At 46.5% G+C, this 21,152-nt stretch overlaps 3 protein-coding genes across 3 annotated transcripts; all 3 read left to right on the forward strand.

Annotated features, from left to right (window-relative positions):
* Positions 1-13,151: 13,151 nt before the first annotated feature.
* CCR75_002521 (uncharacterized protein) lies at positions 13,152-14,315 on the forward strand (the record flags this gene model as incomplete). Its single annotated transcript, XM_067960618.1, has 1 exon — positions 13,152-14,315. One exon carries the CDS (start codon positions 13,152-13,154, stop codon positions 14,313-14,315), a length of 1,164 nt encoding a protein of 387 aa, XP_067822135.1.
* Positions 14,316-14,956: 641 nt separating this feature from the next.
* On the forward strand, positions 14,957-15,973 carry CCR75_002522 (uncharacterized protein; the record flags this gene model as incomplete). Its single annotated transcript, XM_067960619.1, has 1 exon — positions 14,957-15,973. The coding sequence occupies one exon, from the start codon at positions 14,957-14,959 to the stop codon at positions 15,971-15,973; it is 1,017 nt and encodes a 338-aa protein (XP_067822131.1).
* A 557-nt stretch (positions 15,974-16,530) lies between these two features.
* On the forward strand, positions 16,531-17,574 carry CCR75_002523 (uncharacterized protein; the record flags this gene model as incomplete). The annotated part of the gene is made up of 1 exon (XM_067960620.1): positions 16,531-17,574. One exon carries the CDS (start codon positions 16,531-16,533, stop codon positions 17,572-17,574), a length of 1,044 nt encoding a protein of 347 aa, XP_067822132.1.
* Positions 17,575-21,152: the final 3,578 nt, after the last annotated feature.

The following is a 21,152-nucleotide window of genomic DNA, read 5'->3' on the forward strand; positions in this document are numbered from 1 at the left end:
TTCGTGGGTCACTATCTTGTAGTGAAAGTATTGGATGATGAGAAGCCTATCTACATGCACAATGTGTATGCACCGGCGGATCGCCAGGACAAAGACCAATTCTTCTCGAGTCTGGACAGTGGAGAGTTTGACGGTAATGCAACTCATCTTGTGTTGGGGGACCTTGAACACCTCACTAGGTCTACGACTCGAATCCTCCAGTCCTGTTCTGAGATATAACCCAGGCCGGTATAGGTGTCTTCAATGGTAGTAAGCCTGGGCAACGTAGATCCTTGGAGGATCCACTTCGCTAACAAGCGAGTCTTCACTGGTTTATTCCCCAACGAACCGTCTAAACAACGTATTGATCTCAGCTCCATTCTCCGATCGCTTTCATGGGGAGTTCCAGTACTTCCAACCGCAACACGCCGGCGATCATATGGCTTACAGTGTGATTTTTAGGTCAGGCTCTCAGCTTCATGGTCGTGGCCATTGGCGATTCCCTTACTACCTACTGGAGTATCGCACGGTGGTGGAAGCAATATAAAAATGGCCGAACTGGTACGTGACGCATCCGTACTAAACTGAACCCCGGCAAAGTCTGAGATGAGTGGAAACAGAACCTCACCCAACACACTAAGTACTCTGGTATGCGTGTCGTCACGAGAGCGGTGATCATTGTAGTAGGTTTGTACCTTTAAATGGGGAGGGGGTCGTTTTAAATTGTGGTTTTAACGTTTCCCTTTATTTTACACGAAGTATCTCACTAATAATATATTGTGATTTTGAACAGAAAGTAACAGAGGAAGTAAAGTCAGTTGCGCCTTCGATTGTGACCTCCTATCACAAAGCTCATTTTTCGTCCGAGATCAGACCCTTCATGCGCACTTACCAATTAGGAAGTATTTTTCAGACTGATATATATTTAGTTGTATTAAATATAAATACATATTTCTACCAATCAAAAATGTAATCTTTGTAGATGACACTAATACGTATTGCGAGCGTATCTTTCTAGATACCTTGCGTAACAGATGACGCTAGCCGTCATCACGGATGACGCTAGCCATCGTCCCTCCTAATGTGAATGCACCTAGTGTATCACATACATAAGGGTTGGTCACAACGTGAACCACACCCGAGTGGTGGGTTAAATTACTTTATATCAAGTAATTGACCAATTCCTTAAGCACACCAAGGGCACCTACCGGGGACTGTGTAACATCAGGGCAACTTATGCCCGTTACACCATTCCCCCTTTAAGAACGATTTTTTTTCAATATTCGTCAAAGCGGAAGGAGGAATGCGAGCTGCTTTACGCACCGCTAGTTCTCCCAGTCACTGTAGCGACATGTATTTACACACGTGAACGTGCTTAATCGGTGTCACGTGCCAGTCATTTTGAACGTGGCAATGTGACGGATGGCGTATCAACGATGCCACCTCCATCTGAATGGCTTCATTTGAACGGGCCAAGAGCGTCACTCCTAGAGCGCGCTCTTATAGACGCTCATAAATATTATGGCGTCTTTAAATCATGGAAGGCTCATGCAAAATCGCTCGGGCGTAATTTCCCGAATCCGGTCGTGTTGCGTTGAAATGAAATGCCCGACATTTATGAGGCGAAATTCATGCGCCGCATTCCGATGCGATAAAATAGCGGTCGCAGCGAATTAATTTCGCCCGCTTGTGTGTGAAAGAAATCATGGGCGGTACTGTACCCCCTATTTCTTCTCACAACGCTACTTCTGCTAGTCCATTTGAGACTAGTGAAGAGGCCTCAGCTGGTGCTCCTGTTTATAGGCAGCCACCAAGCCGGGCACGTCAATACGTAGGGCATCGATCGGTTCCGAAGAGTCAAAACTCATCGGTAAGCTCTCCATTGAAATCTGATACCTTTGCCTCACGTAGCGGTGGGCAAGCAACCTTCCAACAAGGAGGCGTTGCTTTCCACCCGCATCCATCAGTGCAGGCGGCGCCCGATAGAAGTGGCGATCTCGCCCACCTAATCGCGGTTGCCTTACCTTTGTCCGTTCAGTCGCAGGCGTTAAGCGCTGCCGAGCGACGTATTGTGGATCTCGAGGGTCAAGTCTTGCAACTAACCTCGGATCTTCAGGATGTCCGCGCGGAGGATCTTAAGGGTAATAAACGCCTGAAACTTCGGTTTGACATCCTGGAGAAGTTGATGCTAAGGTACCCGCATTATGCGCGTGGTATCCCTCGCTCTCCGGGTCCTTTTCGTGGTGGGACGGCATTCGGCTGATAGTACCATCGGTCTCTTAGACGGATGGGGTTGTGACCTCATTTGGGTCTACATACCGTTTCAGACAGCGCACGTAAAATACGGGGTGCGTCTTCATCTGCAGGGGGAGGGTGAGTCTATAGTTAAGGTGTTCAATCTCTTCTGCCACCGTAAAGGGCTCAATGGACGGGCAACAACTTCGTAGTACCTCCAGGTAGTAGAAAAATTGCATTCTTAGGCAGTGTTAGCAGTACTTAATTTTACCTCCCCCCACTTTAAAGCGTTCATTCTTTTTTGCGACCATTTCGGTCCGCATATATTTTTTTATTGACCTGGGGGTTTGCCATCGCGTCGCGGACTTTTCGTGTGATGGCTAATCGCTCATCCACAAAGCGTTGAGATTCGCTCACGCTCTTGGCATCAAACTCGCCTATGACACCGCCGAGAGGTCGGTCATAGGACGTAGATTTATTGACCATTGCTACATGGCAGGGTTACTAGGGCAATTTTCTGTCGTTGAGATGATAACCTCGCGGGTCATCGTCATATTGACGAAACTATGTCCTCTTTTGCACCGAGCATGGTGAGGGGCCCTCCCTCACTAAGAATCGGGCTGCGCACAAACGAGACTGGTTTCTAAGGATGGTGCAGTCCGTTAATATAAAACGGTGTCTCACCCGTACCGATGTGGACACTGTTATTTATAGCAAACTCCACAAAGTACAATTGCTTGCTCCACTCTATGGGAGTTGCTATAGTGCGTAAGATATCCACCACGACCCGATTGGCACGTTCTGTTTGGCCATCGGTCTGGGGATGATCTGCGGTCGACATCTGGAGCTTGCTACCTAGCAGCTCGAACACATGTCGCCACAAACCAGACTTAAAACGTGGATCCCTGTCCGATATAATGAACTTGGGCATCCCATGTAGTCGGTAAATACGATCCAGGAACAAGAGAGCTGCATCCTTGTCTGTATCGATGTTTTATATGGTGCTAAATGCACTATTTTTCTCAGTCTGTCTACAAAGACAACAAGCCACGTCCGACCCTTATGATCGGGCGGCATGCCAACTTAAGGTCCAGACTTACTGACTTCCAACAGTTGGTTGGAATCGGTAGTGGCTTCAGTAGCGCACTGCTGGACGGTGCAGGCTTAATGCGCTGACACAGTTCGCAAGAGCGAATATAGTTGGCCACCCATCTATTTAGGTGTGGCCAACAAAATTCATCTGACTCTCGGAAGAATGTCTTTTCACGGCCCAGGTGCCCAGTAGATGGTGCATCATGGAGCTCGTAAAGGATCATCAGGTTAAGATCTGTGTCATGAGGCACATAGATTCTCAAGGGATCACAAGGTGACAGCTGATGTCATAACAGGCCGTCGCTGTAGCTTTGCTTTCAGGTCCGATGAAAGGTTACCTATGTCCACCAAAGTGATCCAACAGCAGGCGACTGTAGCTCTCTTTTATTTCAGAGGCTAATGAGCTCGTCACGTGGTATGCCTTCATGGCTGCCAACGATGACGGCTGAAATTGTGCTTCGGCACTAGACGCACTTTCATGGTGCTTGCCTCGAAGTCTGGTCTGCGCGGTAAAGCGTCAGCCAAGACATTCGACTTACCCGGCTTGTATAACTTTGTAATTACATTCAGAGAAGAATGTAAGCCATCTTGCCATTCTAGGCGAGAGGTGCGGTGAGTTTATTGCGGCCCGTAGTTATGCATGATTCGTATGAACCACAAATGGCTGGTGCCCAATAGGTGCACACGAAAGCTGACAAGATTATACTTTATTGAAAGTAGCTCTTTTTCATGCACAGGATAATTCAGTTCCGCGGCTTTTTGAAGCCGTGACTTATAAGAGATGACGCGGTCAGCGCCGTCGTTATCCTTCTGCATAAGTGTGCTGCCGATTGCAAAATGACTTGCATCGCAACCGACGCTTAAAGGCTTATCCGCGTCTTGCAATGCCAAGCCCGGTGCCTCTACAAGAGATTGCTGTGCTGATGTGAGCGCATCGTCTTGTTCTTTTAACCAAACCCCTTCTGCGTTTTTTGCAAGGAGGTCAGATAATGGTTTAGTTTGCTCAGCAAAATTCTCGCTATATTTATGCAAGTAATTAGCGAGCCCTAGGAAACAGCGCAAATCCTTCACATGCCGTGGAATTGGCCATTCCTTTACCAATTATACTTTGTCTGGATCTTCTCGTACACCATGTGTACCTACGCTGCAACCCAGCACAGGTATCTCGGGGTCCCCTATGACGCACTTTTGCAAGTTGGCGTAAAATTGGGCGTCCTTTAAAGTCTGCAACACAGCGTCTAAATGACGCTTGTGCGACTCTATTGCGCTCAGCCCGTCCTCGGCCCTACTATGCACCAATACAACACAAGTAATGAGGCGCGCAGGCACGGTGCTGACGCATCACGTGAGCCACCACTCGGTTAAATGTCGCTGGTGCGTTTCCTAAACCTTGAAGCGTCACAAGCCACTCCCAAATCATACCGCTTGGAGTGCTTATTGCCGTATTGGCTACATCGGACTCTATCATGAGTACCTGATAGTAGCCATCCTTGAAATCCAACGCGAAAACGATAGTTGACTTTCCCATGGAGTTCAACAAAACATCTTTCCGCGAAATTGGCTTTTGAGTCAGTACGGTCGCCGTGTTCAGCTCATTGTAAGCATGAACCACGCGCCATTCACCTGTGGCTTAACGCACACAAAAGGTCGAGCTGCAGTGAGGGGATTTGCTCTCATTGACATGTCCCGCCTTGGCTCGCCTGTCGCAGAACTTATCGATATAATCGACTTGTTCTTTCGGCAACGGCCATTGCCTGGTCACACAATACTTGGTGCCAGGTTCGAGGTCTATCTCGTGCGCGATGCCCCTATCTGCTGGTAGGCGGCTCGGCACTTCTTCTGGGAGCATATCGCGATGTTTTCACAGAATCTCATAGAACGAACTGTCTCTCGAGTCATTCTAGCTTTGAGCAGCGAGCCGCTTCTTTATGTCCGTTTCTAGGACGCTCTTGTCCATTGTGGGCGACGATCAACAGTCCACCAAGCTCTGTACTGGCACTGGTGCGACAATTTTGTGGATATTTCCTTCCTTTAATTCGGCAAGGAACAGATCCCACGACATCTCCGAAGATTTACTATATCTTCGACAGATTTAATGACTTGCCGGAGCACCTCAACTGAGGATGCCTCCGCAATTTCGTCTTTGACGGCCTCGAACACCTCGTTCGAAGGCCCGTCCTCTTTCTTAGAGACTGATCTAAAGGTCACTTGTTTAGACGTGCCTTTGATCGCCCTGATCTGTCGGTAGACGTTCTTCGAGTCACCACGACCTTTGACTGGGAAGCGGGTGCCGTTGCACTCCTGGCTAACTCACCCCTTCCGACAACACCAGGCTCTAGGCAATAAGCCAGTTTATGCGATGCTTGACTTCCTATCAACTCGCTGTCTACTGCCCCAGACTCTCGGCTCTGTGCAGGACTATGGGGCATATGACTACTTGTCATTGCCTTTTTCACTACCCCAGTCTCCACGAGCTGGGTAGGAATTGGTGACGTTTGACATCCCGTCAACGCACCCCCAACTGTGTTCGACACGACATCAGCTGTATACGCCTCTCGCAGTAGCAAATCTTTTCCACGTAGAGCTCGCAACTGTGTGTGTACGCCAGTCTATCCATGGTTGGTGTTTTGCCAACCATGGCATGCCTAGGATGAGGTCATACGGACTCTCCATACCTAGCTCTGTGAACTTCTCTTTACAACAGAAGTCACTAAAGCTGAAGGCAAAATCTACCTTAATTCCTTCAGACTTAACGAGCGCGCCGTTCGCTAACGAACGGTCGCCTTTTCTCGCTTGCCATGCCTGAAGCAACACTTGTTGTTCGGCGGCTGGTACATGGCGCGAATCTACTTAACGGGGATTGTGTAACATTAGGGTAACTTTAGCTTGTTACAGAAATCAGTGTAAGGTTAACCAGTACTGATCAGCACTTCTTATTTTGTTAAACGACCTACGCACGTTCTATCCAACATGGACATGTTGGATGAAGAAGAAAGGAGCTCTTAACGCGTGAAGGATTTTCCCATTCGAATGACCTTAGATGGCAAGCAATCGAACGGATGAGTTCGGCCGTAGGCGGACCAGCCGTTGGCGCCATGATGTACACTCTGGGAAGAGATGAACAGCATGCGGCGATAGCCGAGTTACTACAACACAAACTTGACGGGGTCTGAGAGAAAGTAGCCTTGATTCACCAGCAAGACTCTCCACACACGGAACTGTTGAGAGAACAGAATGCTCAACAATCGAAACTGTTGAGACAGCAAGAAGAAGAAAGAAATTTCTAAATTTAGGCAGTCGAAGGCGTCTCCTTTTGAGATGGTTCATCGAACTAGACGACGCCATAGAAGCTCGTCGTATCAGTGATGATGCGACGGAAGTGAAATTGGCTTGTCCAAATTAGCCGGCCGTGCCAGATTCTTGGGCCTTGGGGCCCAAGCTTCACGACCCATTAGTATTTGGGGTTAATGAGGTCTTTAAGACCCGACTCAGACAAAATTTGAGCCGCAACGTGCTGAATTCAGAGCTCGAGCCGAGCTCCTGGATTTGAAAAAGGGCAAGCGTGACTTACACGCTTATGCCCAACATACACGTTATCTAATTAATTGTATCGTTAGTCATCCGTCTAATGAACAAACACAGATAAATGTGATTATTAAAGGCCTTGCAGACGGCTCTGTTAAGACCCACCTGTTCTGGCTAAAATTAGAGTCGCTCGACCATACGATCTTTATAGCGGAACAGGAAGACTTCAGTCTTAGACAGTCTTTTTCACTCTGGTGCATATCGTCCACCGAAACGACAAAAAGGGACGTCCAGAAGTCATGGATCTCTCGTACGTAGAGAGCGAGAAACCTCGCTCTTCAAGTTACAAACGGTTACAAAAATGTCATCGTTGTCAAAAAATTGGCCACTACGCAAATGAGTGTAGTGCTTCACGGCCAGTGCCTAAAACACTGAGCGAAAGACCGACCTCTTGCTAGAAATAGCGGAGGATGCGGATCCGACGCTGTTGCGGAATCGCAACAGCGGCGAGGCAGATCGTCGAAAAACGGTCGGGGTCAGTACGTGCGGAGCGCCCTACTAATCCAGCAACGTCAAAAGAATTTGCAGGTCTTTTGACGAAAGTTGCTCGTCACACACAAACATTATGTTTAACTGCCCCAGGGGATGAGGCTAACCTCATCACCCTGAAATAAAAAGTGTCGATAAGTTGCCACTTAAGTCCCTAGTCGATTGTATAGCGTCGAATAACTTTATTCGACACCAATCGTTAGAAGATCGCAGGCTCAAATCTATTGAGCGCGATATCCCTCTAACGAAGATGACAGTGCACCTAGCAACAGGCGCATCTGTAACGGCTAAGAAACGTGTAGTTGGTATCAAATGCACGTTAAAGAACAAACAGTACGATGATAATTTCATCGTACGAGATTTGGATGACAAATAACATGTCATCCTTGAATTACCATGGCTCAGAAAGTACGAGCGATGTCTGTATTGTCAGCATCAAGCCGTGGCGATGCCTGTCTCTTGTTCATCAGATGGCCAACTGATGAACGTCTTGGAGCATCCACAAACGTGTGATCGTCTTACGAGTGAGTCCGATTGCCTCACTTGTGGTTTCGGGCGTTAGCATGACTGTACAAGACCTCAGTGTCAATACCCAACACATTGTGGAGTTAGATCCCGACGGCTGTGCACAAGCACAGGCAGCGTCGAAGTTCGACCACTTGAATAAGTTGAGTGGTACGAAACGAGATTGCTTGACATCCAAGAAAGTTTAAAACGCCAGTCAGAAAGAAAGTCCTAAATCGACTGGAGAGTCGATCGTAGAGGATCTCGCTGTGGAAGCGCAACCACAACTAGAGGCAGTTATAAAGGATACTCCCTAAATAATTTCTGTGAGAATAAGTCCCCGGAAACCTGCCAGATACCTTTGAAAATAGTTTATAAAGAGGAAATTGAGACAATAAATGTCTTAGTATACAGTGGATCAAGTGTCGGCGCTTATACACTTGATCTAATACTGCCTCCTTTGTTAACTTCGGTCATAACTCAATTGCCAACGTTAGAACCGAAACAGTTCTTGCGTGATCAGTGTAGCGGCAATTCAAGCAGATCTGCGTACTTGTCACAGATGGCAACTACGTGGCCGATATTTGATTGGCAATAGTATATCCTGAGACAGAACGGGTTCTCAGCAGCTCATTGATGAACGAAAGTATCCTCGATGAGAAGACTCGTATTGAACGTTTTACGTCCCAATCGTGGGAGTCATTGAAGACGACCCTTTATTTACGGATCTTATAGAATTTAAGGATGTCTTTCCTGGAAAAGTACCGTGCGAGTTGTCTAAGGATAAAGGCACGCGACATGAGGTCGAGCTCAAATCGGGCTCGAAGTACTGTGTCATGAAGCAGTGGCCACTGTCTCGTGAACAAGTACTTGCGATCGATAAATTCTTTAGATCAATTTAAACCGAGCCGTGTAAGGGAGTAAACCACCCCACATAGCTCTCCGACCTTCTGTGTGCGTAAAGCAACAGGCGAATGGCGGATTGTGCATGCATTCAATAAGTTGAACGCTGCAACGGTACCGGCTCAAACGCCGATACCACGAAAAGACGTAATCATTGATGGTTTGTCAAAGAGTACTATCTTATCGTCAATGGATCTGACGGATGGATTCTATCAGATTCTTATGCGTGAACAAGGTATTTCGTTCACAACAGTAAGCACCCGAGCGGTATACTATGGGATTGGCTAGTCATGCCAGATGGACTTAGTCATGCCCCTGCGACATTCAACAGATGTGTAACCAATCTTTTGAGATCGGTGCGGGATTTTACACCAAGCTATATTGGAGACGTCTTCGTTCAAAGCAGAGCCAAGAACGGAAAGTCGGATGTTGAAGTACATCGTACCCACATCCGAAAGGTTCTTCCACTTATGCGCAAGCACAAGTTGTATGCAAATCTTAAGAAGCGTATAGTCGCTGCAAGCGAAATACCACTTCTTGAATGCATCGTGAGTAAACACAGTCTGCGATCAGATCTGGAAAAAATCAAGGCGATCATCGACTGGCCTGTGCCATTCGATGCGAAGGGGTTTTAGAAAGTTCTCGACTTAGCTGCGTACCTGCACAAGTACTCACGTGTTTATGCCGAAAGGACATATTTCTTCTTTGTTGGAGAAAAATATAAAGTGGTCATTGAACGCTGATTGTCATCGTTCCTTCGAGGGTACAAAGCAAACTTGATGCAATCGCTAATCCTATCGATCGCGAACCAAGACCGAACTTTCCATGTGGTCTGAGACGCCAGCGATTTTGCAATCGGCTGTGCGTTTATGCAATATGACATAGACGGCGTAGAGCGCGTCGTCTTTTATCAATCGCCTCAGCTTCAAACAACATAAAGCAATTATCCAGTGTATGAAAGGTACTGCTTGCCATGTAATACGCGCTGGCAAAGTTTAGGATCTATATGTTTGGAGACAGATTGTTCATTTTATATACGGAAGATGCGCGTTTACGCACGGCCGTAAACAGTCAACACCTCTTACAAAGAATGGCGAGATGGTTGTTTTTCTTCGCAGAGTATAACTTTTTCGTTGAGTATAAGCTAGGACGACTTAACGTCATCGCTGAAGTTCTTTCGCGCCGGCCCAGTGCTCGATGACTTTAGAGGAGCTTATCAAGAAAACAAGGCTTTTAAAGGGATGATGTTTTCTTAGGATGCACCCCAACAATCCTTTTAAGGTTTGTTGAAATTGTATTTTCCTCGATGTACAACACGCAATGGGCCACTGTCTTACAAAGCCATTGCTGGCGACACACCTCGTATCGTCATCCATACCGAAATGATTTGCGTTTACGCATCATGCATGACTGCCACGATGCACCAATAAGTGTTCATCGTGGACGTAAGAAGACTTATCTCATGATAGTCGCGACTTTTGCTGGCCACGGATTGAGTTCGTCCGCAAGCACATACGTTCTTGTGAAATTTGTCAACGGGTAAAGCCCAGTGCTTCGTCCCGTGCTCTGTTACAACCTCTGCCTGGTCCGGCAGAGTGTTGGCAGTCCATTTCTATGGACTTCGTCTTCAGATCTACGAACACACCCACAAAAATAATGGTTTGTTTCGTTTTGATGACCGTTTTAGCAAGATGGTTTATCTTGGTGCCGTCCCGGAGTCAATTACATCAATCACAGCCAAAAACTGTGCTCGTGTCTTAATTTTCACGATATTTTGACTCTCAGATCGAGCCCTAGGTTCACGGCGGATTTTGGCAAATAGTGTTCAAATTACTTTGAACACAATTAAAAATGTCAAGTTCTGATCATCCTGAAAAAAATGGTCAGGCAGAGCGTGCAAACCTTATTCTCGAAGAGACACTTCGCGGATATGTCCACTCTTTTAAGAGTTGGAGCGAGTTCTTGTCGATGGTAGAAATTGCCATCAACAATACAGTGCATGCTTCTACAAAGCATACACCGTTTTTCGTGAATGGCTTTAGCCACCCACATATACATATCCTGTTTGGGAGTAGCTCTTATTCAAGTGGGGAGGGACTCGCTCGAGCAAAGAAACTCTGAGCTCTTGATCATCACGCATTAGCCCCAAGGTCAATGCGAAGGATACCAATGTTGAGTTAACTAACATTGAAGTTGACAAACTCAGACATAACAAAAATGCAACTTCTGACTTAGACAACGATGCTGATAGGCTCAGCATCGAAAACATTACTATTGATTAGAACGATAAAATTCAATACCGAAGGAATTAATATCTCCGCAGTGCGAGCCGGTCGCACTGAAAACAAAAAAAACGAGTCAGCAGTTGATTTCCTGATGGAAAAGGAGTGGCCAATTCGTACAGGACTCCATCGCTGATACGGTGGACCGACAGAAACGGATTTCTGACAAAATTGGAAGAGCATATATACTTTTATTTATAATTGATGACCTCTCCTACTGTCAAAGGTGAATTACCAAAGAATTTAGTGACGAATGTGGGCAATAATAAATTACTACCCAGGTATATCAGCCGTTTCGTGTATTACATCACCAAGGCAATGCAAACACGATCGAGCTGCCTCGTAGAATGCGTACGCATCCTACGTTTTATGTTGGGCGTCTCCGCCGTACCATCAATACGAGACTTCTTCTGATTCCGGATTCCACCAAAACTGTCAAGGACATCAGCCGAAGCCTGATGGTTTCGAGCCAAAGCCTTATTGTCTCGGAACAAAGTCTGATTCTCGTTAACCAGACGATCCACTCTTTCTTCCAAGGAAGAGAATTCTGACGAGCTGTCACCAGCTCATTTTGAAGGGACTGATATGTCCTTTCGTTTGTCAGTTGATCAGTCGCAACCTGTACACAATTTCTCATCTGGCTGCGAGAAATATTAGCAACCGTCGCCGCGAGCTAGCGGTGACGGAACCGCTCGTGATCAACGTCCACCTTCTAATAATTAAGAATGTGATTTAAATCACAATGTTGATTTGGGCCCGTCAAACGAGGCAACCCGATTTTTCTCCCCCTCAACATCCATTGACGGATTCGAGTGGTGAGAAACTTTTTCTTGTTGAAAGCTTCTCGAACCACCATGAGGTAAAGGGCGGGAGGGTTCGAATGAGTTATCTCTTTTGTTGAAGGTATCCACCCTCGCATGATAGTTGGGAACCTCGTTCCTAACTGACCATATCATTATTTTTGCAAAATGAGCGCGCATTGGAATGTAAAAAATATATTAAAATGGTAATAAGAACAGGCGAAATTAGTATAGGAATTAAAACAGGCGACACAAGTGTCTAAGCCGAATGACGCACAAACGTACATGCATCGGTACGTACAATACCGAAAAACAAGTTTGTTCGTATTATAGTGTCTACGAAATTTGCGCAATTTATAGGACATGTACGCAAAATGGTGCACTGCCGTGCAGAATATAGTATCCTGAAGGTTTATCATATCACGATCTTTCCGAGCACACTATTAAGCCAATATACCAATTTGTTTCCATCTTGATCATCGCTGCACGAGCACGTCATCACACTGCTTTTTGTGCCCATGGGTTTGTCCCCAAGCATCAGATTGGATTCATGGTAGGGTTGGGGGCGGTCTTACTTTGTGTCCAGTATCGCGTGTCGGGTGTGACCGACCACAAACGTTAAATGTAGACATGAGAAAATGCTTGCATAAAACTGCATCGTAATAAGCAACACAACTCGGCAAAAAGATAAAATGTATAGCTTGAGAGTGTGAGGACACCAGTAGACGACGGACAGAAATGACGTTTCTGGAGCCAAGTTCGACATTAACAGGTTGGTGAATTTTTATAGTGTTGCATCGTGGTGTAAAAGGAAAAAGAAGGCGATTAGAAAAATATGTTAGGAATCGAATATACATTCACAAATTGCTTTTTTACAGTGTTTTGTGTTTTTTCACCACGAGATTTGGGTTCAGTTTCCAAACATAAAATGCATGGACTGAAACTGAACTCCCTATATCCGTTCAGCTGTTGCAGAGAACTAAGTTCCAACTGTGAATGCATCGTTAGACCGCTTTCAAACGAAGGATAGACGTAACCACAACAATGCACGAGAGGCAAAAGTACCCCTTCTGCTTATGACGTTAGCATTGTATATAGTACTAAGTGGTGGTGATATGGGGCCATCCGTGTCTCTACGTCGATGTGACGTCGACTGTGTCGGTAAACCTATAAAAAGCGTCTGGCGCCATCTCGATGTTTCTTAATTCCTGTGGCCGATCAATGAAACTGGCTACTTTTCCACCACCCTCAAACATCAACCAGCTGTTTAAACAACGTCACAATGTCCAAGCAATGCCTTTCTACAGTACATGTAAAAACCAGTTTCGTCTTCCGAGTACCAGCTGCCACCAAGCCCTCGTGCCGTTACAAAAACTTTGCCGATAAGACAGACGGACACGTGCTGACTCTTTTGCCGTGGTTTCGTGCAAAAAGTGGTTGGCATTTGCCGACCTCTGCCATTGTATCGAGAAACATGAGCACGTTCGACTCGGTGCTCCTTATCCTGAGCCTCGTGTGGTGGTCTTTGCTTACTCCGAGTATGGCCCAATCCGCCACGCCGGAATGCTGCAACACATGCATTGGCAAGACCTCGAGTGCCCCGTATAGTTACGATCCCGTGATTTTCGCCCAGTGTACCTCGGTAACGGGCGGTGTCTGTTGCTTTGAATGTGGCAATATGGGCGACCCGACCTTTGGTGATACAATCGCATACGACGACGACGGTGTGACGGCCATTGTAAAAGCAGGAACGTTTATTTCCTTCACATGGCCTGGTGTGGCCAATGTCACGTATATTTCGCTCAAAACGGGCCAAAAGAAAACCATTACGCCGTCCGAATCCGACGAAGCCGCGGATGTCAAGTCGGATACGTTTTTAATCTGTGCTCGGTCGGCCGGCATCATTTACTTTCGTGGATGGGGCAAAGACGCGTGTCGGGAAGCATCGATAGAACACGCGGTGACGGTCGAGGCGGGGGACTCGAGCGCCAATACGTGTAATGCCAATGACGTCGTGGTTCCGACCCCAAGTCCCGAGAACTCGAGTTCGGTACCCAAGGATGGTACGGTGGATACGTGTAACCCCCAACGGGCCAGTGTTCAGGTGGTCGACGGTACACGAACGTGTCTTTGTGTCTCGGATTGGACAAATCCGCCAGTCTGTGACCAGTGGCCAGTCTGGAAATGGCTCGTCACGATTGGCGGTGGCGTGGCCGCGCTGTTTTCAATCATTATATCCGTTCGTGCGTTCCTTGCGGGACGCAAGAAGAAAGAGGAAGCCGCATATCAGGAAAACATGGCGCCGATTGGCACGAAAAGTGACGTCGAGACGCTCCAAGTGACCCCTGATAGCGTGTATATGGAACCGTCACGTAAATACAACCCGGAGACGGACCGCACGCATGGAGGTGCCAAAAAGACTGACGACCGCGAATTTACGCTCTAAGAGCTCGAGATCAATAATGTTATAGCGCGATAAACCAGTCAGCACTCTTTTTTTTTCTTTCTTTTTCATTTCAATGGTGTGATGTTGCCACACGGGGGTAGGTATTCCTGTTGCTGCTAAAAGACCGCAAGAGAGAATTTCTTTTCTGGTGCAAATATACAATACTTTCTTCTTCGAATTGATCGTATGAAGGTCTTGTTGCGTTTACTAAAGTGAGACGCACGTCATGAGTTGTTTCCGTGTAGACTTTTTCGAGGCAGAGGACAGAAGGTGGGACGTTCAAAGCTACTTTTATCGTGACCCTTTTTCTTTTGGATACAATAGGTTTAAAATTAGTAAAAAAGACCCATTTCTCGTAGAAGGAATATGAGACGGAAAGTCTTCCGAGCAAGGAACTTTTTTGCACCTCGGGGGGTACCAAGATGAGCAAGATCGCTCAAAGTAACGGTTTTCGTAGACGATGCGACCTTTTTTGAAAAAGCTCGAAACATTGCCACAGGCAATTGCGACCGCCTTTCAGCGTCGCCACATTCATGTCTCTCTTCATTCATTGTAGTTTCGCAGTCGTGCCATTGTGCGTCGTAGCGCAATGCCGTCGTGCCCTGTCACTTTACTTTTCCGAAAAAATCGTCTAGTCCATAATGGCCCGACCTCAATTAATGCTCGTACTAGTCTTTTTACTACTACAACAACCTTTTCGTCTTTCGACCGCAATTGCTGCAACCTCAACCTCGGAATGTTGCAGCACGTGTATTGGGAAGACCTCAGACGCCGCGTATACATACGACTCGGTGATTTTCGAGCAATGCTCGAAAGTCACCGGGGGGGTGTGCTGCTTTGATTGCGGTACAATGGGCGACCCCGTGTACGGAGACACGGTCTCCTACGCGTCGGACGGCGTCACGGCTGTGGTCAAAGCAGGCACGTACATTGCATTCACGTGGGGTGACGCTGTGAACGTCACGTATATTTCGCTTAAAACGGGACAAAAGAAGACAGTGACTCCGACCGTCACGGATTCCGCCGCAACGAAAAAGGCACAGACGTTTTTAATTTGTGCGAAAAGTGCGGGACTGATTACGTTTCGTGGATGGGGGAGCGACACGTGTCGGGAGGCGTCGCCCGAACATTCCGTGACTGTCGAAGCCAGTGACTCGAGCTCGACTACATGTGGCGATTCGGACGTGAGTGTCAGTACGGAAGACGCAGAAGAGTCTGCGTCCAAGGCCCAGAGATCGAGCGCGGTTGGAGTCCCCGCGGACGACACGGTGGCTACTTGCAACGCTCAACGGGCTAGTGTACAAGTGATTGACGGAACGCAAACGTGTGTATGTGTGTCCGATTGGACAAATCCCCCCGTGTGCGATCAATGGCCCGTTTGGAAATGGATCGTCACGGTCGGAGGAGGTGTCGCGGCCTTGTTTTCAATTATTATTTCCGTACGAGCGCTTCTCGCAGGTCTTGAAAAGAAAAAGCACGACGAAGAGGCACGAATCAATATGATTCGTATTACGCCAAAGAGCGACGTTGCGACTTTAGAAGGCAATAGTAGCGTGTACCATGGCCATTCAATGATGGTGCCAATTGCATACGATCCGCAGAACGACCGTACATCTGGGATTCCGAGAAAACCTGTTGACAATGAATTTACGCTTTAAATGCCCTTGAATTCCAGGAATTTGGTAGATCGAGTGGACAAGAAAGGAGTTTAGACGGTATTTTGATAGCGTGATGTCGTAGTTCTAAATTATATAAAACTTCGAGAATCGTGTAATTGCATTAATAATTTTTCCATTTTTGTGTTAATGCGAGGTAAGATTTAAAATGTGCGCTCCTGATTTGGTATCGACAGATCGTCGAGGTGATTTGAATACTAAACCCCACTTCCTACACAAAAAACTCCGTAAAAGTCTTTGGAATTTCAATGAATCTTCTAGTCATTTTAGCAAGTTTAGGCAATCGCATAAACTTGCCAAAATGGCTAAACGATTCACTTCTGGCATCATAGCTTAAAGCACATGCAATCGGTTTCGAAGGAACGACATCTGATACGACATGTCAATAAATCAGTCGCGGCCGTTTTAAAGTTCATCGTCAATACGAAAGACCTCTTCGCCTCTTTTTAACCTCGCGATAAGGACTATTGCAAGAAAGACCTCGTCGATCCTTCCTTGTGCGGGAATCATTTTGTTACTCGCGACCGAGACCCCGAAAAATGAAAACTCTCGTGTCTGTCGTGCTAAGTCTTGTTCTTCTTCTCCTTGACGCGATTCAAGGTGCTTTTGAGGCTTCTTCCGCTACCTCGTCGTCCGAATGTTGCAACACGTGCATTGGCAAAACTTCATCCGTCCCGTATACTTACGACCCCGTCGTTTTTGCGGATTGCACCAAAGCAACAGGAGGAGTCTGTTGCTTTGACTGTGGCACGCTCGGAGAAGTCCATTACGGCGACAGTGTCTCGTGTAAAGACGACGGTGTGACAGCAATTGTCAAAGCGGGATCGTACCTGTCGTTCACGTGGAGTAACGTCGAGAACGTTACGTACGTGATGCTTAAGACTGGACAAAAGAAGACAGTGACACCGACAAGTACCGATACAATGGCAAACAAGAAAGCCAACACGTTTGTAATTTGTGTTCCATCGGCTGGAAGTCTTTATTTTCGAGGATGGGGCAAAGACGCCTGTCGCGCAGCGTCTCCGGAACACGCAGTGATTATAGAAGCGAACGACGCTGGCAACAGTCAAACGTGCGATGCGAACGACATGGAGGAATTTATTGTACCATCAAGTGGCGTGAAAACCAAGGAAATTGATTCAAACTCGCTCGAGGCTGATAAAACCGTGGATCAATGCAGTCACGAGCGAGGGAGTGTGAAAGTTGTGGACAATGTGCGCACGTGTGTGTGTGTATCCGACTGGACACACCCTCCAGAATGCAACCAATGGCCCTTGTGGAAGTGGCTCGTGACAATTGCCGGTGGCCTTGCGACCCTTTTTTCAATTGCCCTTTCGATTCGAGCATTTCTTCAAAATCGACATAAAAACAAACAAATAGACGATAATTACCATCTGCCTCCGAAGAAGCAAGAAGTGGGGTACCGAGAGAATTTGGCCCCAATGGGAACGAAAAGTGACGCTGAAGTATTGGATTTATCAAGTGCTAGCGGCTATCATGGTGCCCCAATGTCGTTGTCCAAGGACGAACAGCGGACACCTGGTGGCACCCGAAAACCGGTTGAGCGCTTATTTTCGCTTTAAATACGGGATATTAGAAAATGGATTGTAAATTACGGAAATCTTGTAGTGCTTGGATGAAATGATTTTTTTCAATCGAGTTTTGAAAGTGAATTATTCCTCATCGAAATCAAATTATCGCTTATTGTATGTCGTTTCATGATATCTCATTACCGCCGATAGATGCAGATGCAAGCCTCCGATGTTTAGTAGCAGAATTTGTACAGCTGTTTACCTTTAATTTTCCACGGTTGTTTGACTTCACACAACAAAAATAGTCAAGACGATGATTTGATGTCCTTGTAAAGGAATGTATATAAAGTTATAGAGGTAGAAGGTAACGGGGTGCGTCGTTGAAGAAATTAACACTTACAGGTTGTTAATTGATTTATTATCTAAAAGGTAGAGAATATTTGGAGAATATTACTTTTAGTAATATTCGAAAAGCTTATCCAATAGTAGATATAGGCCATTATACCTACTTGCTCCGCGGTCCAGTCCGCACTGGACGCACGCAAAGAGAGAGACAGAAAGGACCTTATTGCATGATTTGAATTAATTTTTAATTAAGTTAGTATTGAATAGATAAAAGCAGAAAAACTTAACCATATTAAATACAGTTCACTTTTAACCCTCTTTACAAGCAAGTGTTTTAAAGAGAGTCTTTCTCTGCACGTGCTTTTGTACGTGAAGTGATGTGAAGGCACCACTCGCACTGACGCGGACATGAACTGAAGCAGTACAAGTAGGCAGTGTCCCGTTACATAGAAACAATGTATTCTTTGTACTCTCTAGGACAAATTCCTAAGTTGAAAAGGTGTGTATATTAATGTTATAGTGATGGACTAATCAATTACCTGGCTAAAATCTGATGTTGTGCGATACTATTCTAGTGTGTATTGTTCTTTAGAAAGGAGAGATCACAAACGGATGTGGTATGGCAAAGCACGCCTACTCCTGGGACTCGCACGCTTCTCCGTCGTGATAATGGTGCATCGGCGACTCCAAGTTCTTCTTTCGATGAGTTTTGGGGACAAAGGTTGTGCTGTCACTCTCCGCGTCTGTCCGAGGCGTGGCATTTTCCATAAATCAGAAATTTTCAGTTATATATTTGCCATAGCCATTGTGACTGGGTTATTGCAGCCCAAAACAACCCGAGCCAGTAAAAAAAGCCCTGGTAACGGACCAGCCTGGTAACGGCTCTTCTCAATCCGGACTTCTACGATTAACGAAAGCGCCAAAATAGTGGTGGCTGTAGGTCCCGAGGCTGGGAAGAGATGCGCCGTTGGTTGAATAGCAGACACAGTATTGCAAACTGGCTTAAGAGAGAGTGGTTTAACTTCGAAGAGCCGAGGCCGAAGCGCAGACGATTACGTCAGAGCTTAAAGTCTTGGGCGATATAGAGGAGGAGGAGGAGAATGATCAAGCCGAGCTTTCTGAAGCCCGGGTGATGGGATTCGTGGGAGCGGCACCGCACGGGTGTACTTGGTCCAATCGGAGGACCGGTCGGCGGAGATGAATACCGTCGAAGAGCTGAAGAACTGTGCGAATTTGGTAAAGACTTGCGACCGATACCTCGTATCGTACCGGGATCGCACAAACCGTTATGCCGAATTGATCGCCACGGGCCTGCCAAGCATTAAGCTGATGGTTGACAGCCCAAGAACAATTCCATTTTCACTCTGACAGGTCACACAGCAAATCACAGAGGAAGTTCTTAACTGATTAATATTGAAATCTTTTAGCATTCTAAATACAGTAAGAAATCAGGCCACTAAATGCTACTAATTTAGTTCTGCTGAATATAACTACTGCGTACTTGAGGTGCCGACACGTGTCATTCGTACCTAGCTGAGCCTAAACGGAAGCCCATCTACATTCTTAAATGTGCTCTAACTCACTGACAATATGTTAGTTTTCACGCCTTGCAGATGGCCTTTGAGCTGATGAGAGGCTTGGATGAGACGGCTGCGGCATTAGAGCAGCTAGCGCAAGAGTAAATAAGGTGGATGCGATTTAGCGACAGCAGGTAGTTCGGGGAGGGGTGAATTTCGGACAGCTAGCTCAGTTTTTCCGGAATGATGTTTTCCGCACAGGGGTGGGCCGTGGATACAGAACGGAACGTTCATGCAAAACCGAAATAGGGACGTATGTTTCGAACCCCTGCGCATAGCGCAGATGGTTTTGCAGAAGGAAGAGTCGCTTAAAGATGGTGCATGCGACAGATACCTTGTAAGAATGTTCTGTTCTAACAGGTGACGAAAGGTCAAGAGCGCCCGCACTTGATTGGCAAGTCATAGCGACAAGAAAAGATAGCAATTCGAGGAAGAGCGGTAAAATAAGCAGGAAAAAACGCGACAAGAGCAGGAAGTGCCCTCTAACGCATGCATGTTAGTTCGTCTTGGCCGGTTTTAGCTAAGTATGAATAAATTTCACTTTTACTCCTACCTGCTTCTGCGGAAGTGCATTGCTTACCTTCTAACAATTTATGAGCCCAAAAAATTATGACAGTGGTGCAACTAAGTCGGCTTCGCCTGCTGAGGTGGGCGGTGGTCATTAAGGGACGTGAATATTATGTTAAAGGAAAGTCGGAGGTGCCGTGGGCAGCACTGGATAATTTGATGACTATTCTCGGACACTTGTCTGAGTGAATGGGGAGGATGAAATCCTCTCTATCCGGACAAGTGGGACGGCCTCTGAAATAAAACTTACGGACTCAAAGCGAGAAATCGTTTTAGCCTGCGCTACGGGAAAACAAAAAATAATGTGCAATCACACCGGGAAATTCGTTAATTGATGTCATTGGTGGAGTAATTTTTTCCGACCTCAAATGTCCAATAATCCCTCGCTATCATCGCATTAGTCATTGTTTGATGACTTCGACCACAAATCCAACTATGGCCGTGTTTTTCTGAGGACATTGCTGTCCTGAAATTTAGGCATTCCTTGGCTGCTTCGAGTGACAATTTAATTTTCAAATTCACGTTTCACGATTGATGGAGGTGGGGAATACAAAGCTCTGGAGGCTTTCGTGTAAGACAGCTGGTATTTTGCGTCAGATGAGCGAGGCAATTAACCAGGCGAGCAACGAAAAAGGCTAAGCGGATGCACCGCACTATCATGAACATGGTGTGACGCATGGTTGGAAAAATAAAATGTAGCATAAAATCGGATGACCAATGAAATATTCGCGGTCGACAGATCACGACCAATGAGACAGCCGTTGACAATAATCAATCGTCGCGTACGAGCCAAGACGAAGTATCACAATATATTTCCAGTCCAAGACAACATGCGAACGCATAGCGAGGACGGACAGGAGTCAGCGGGCGTGCGTATGGCGAATAATTCGAAGTCGTACACGTCGGTGGTATGGCCGCCTTCAGTAGACGTCACACCGATGGATGCGTTAAGGCTTCCCTTTCCAGAGGGAATACGGGCAGGCTTTAAATGCGCACTCCTGCATCATGTGGCGCTGGGAAATATATTGTCTGCGATCCATAAGAGAAGAAAAAAATGGGCTGCAAAAATTGGCGGGATGGAGCCACGCTCCGTGTTCATAAAATGGGTCATAAGGGGAAAGACCGGATTGGCCTGCGGTG

This window comes from Bremia lactucae, linkage group LG2 (genome assembly GCF_004359215.1).
Source record: "Bremia lactucae strain SF5 linkage group LG2, whole genome shotgun sequence".
In the NCBI taxonomy this organism is placed as follows: Eukaryota; Oomycota; class Peronosporomycetes; order Peronosporales; family Peronosporaceae; genus Bremia; species Bremia lactucae.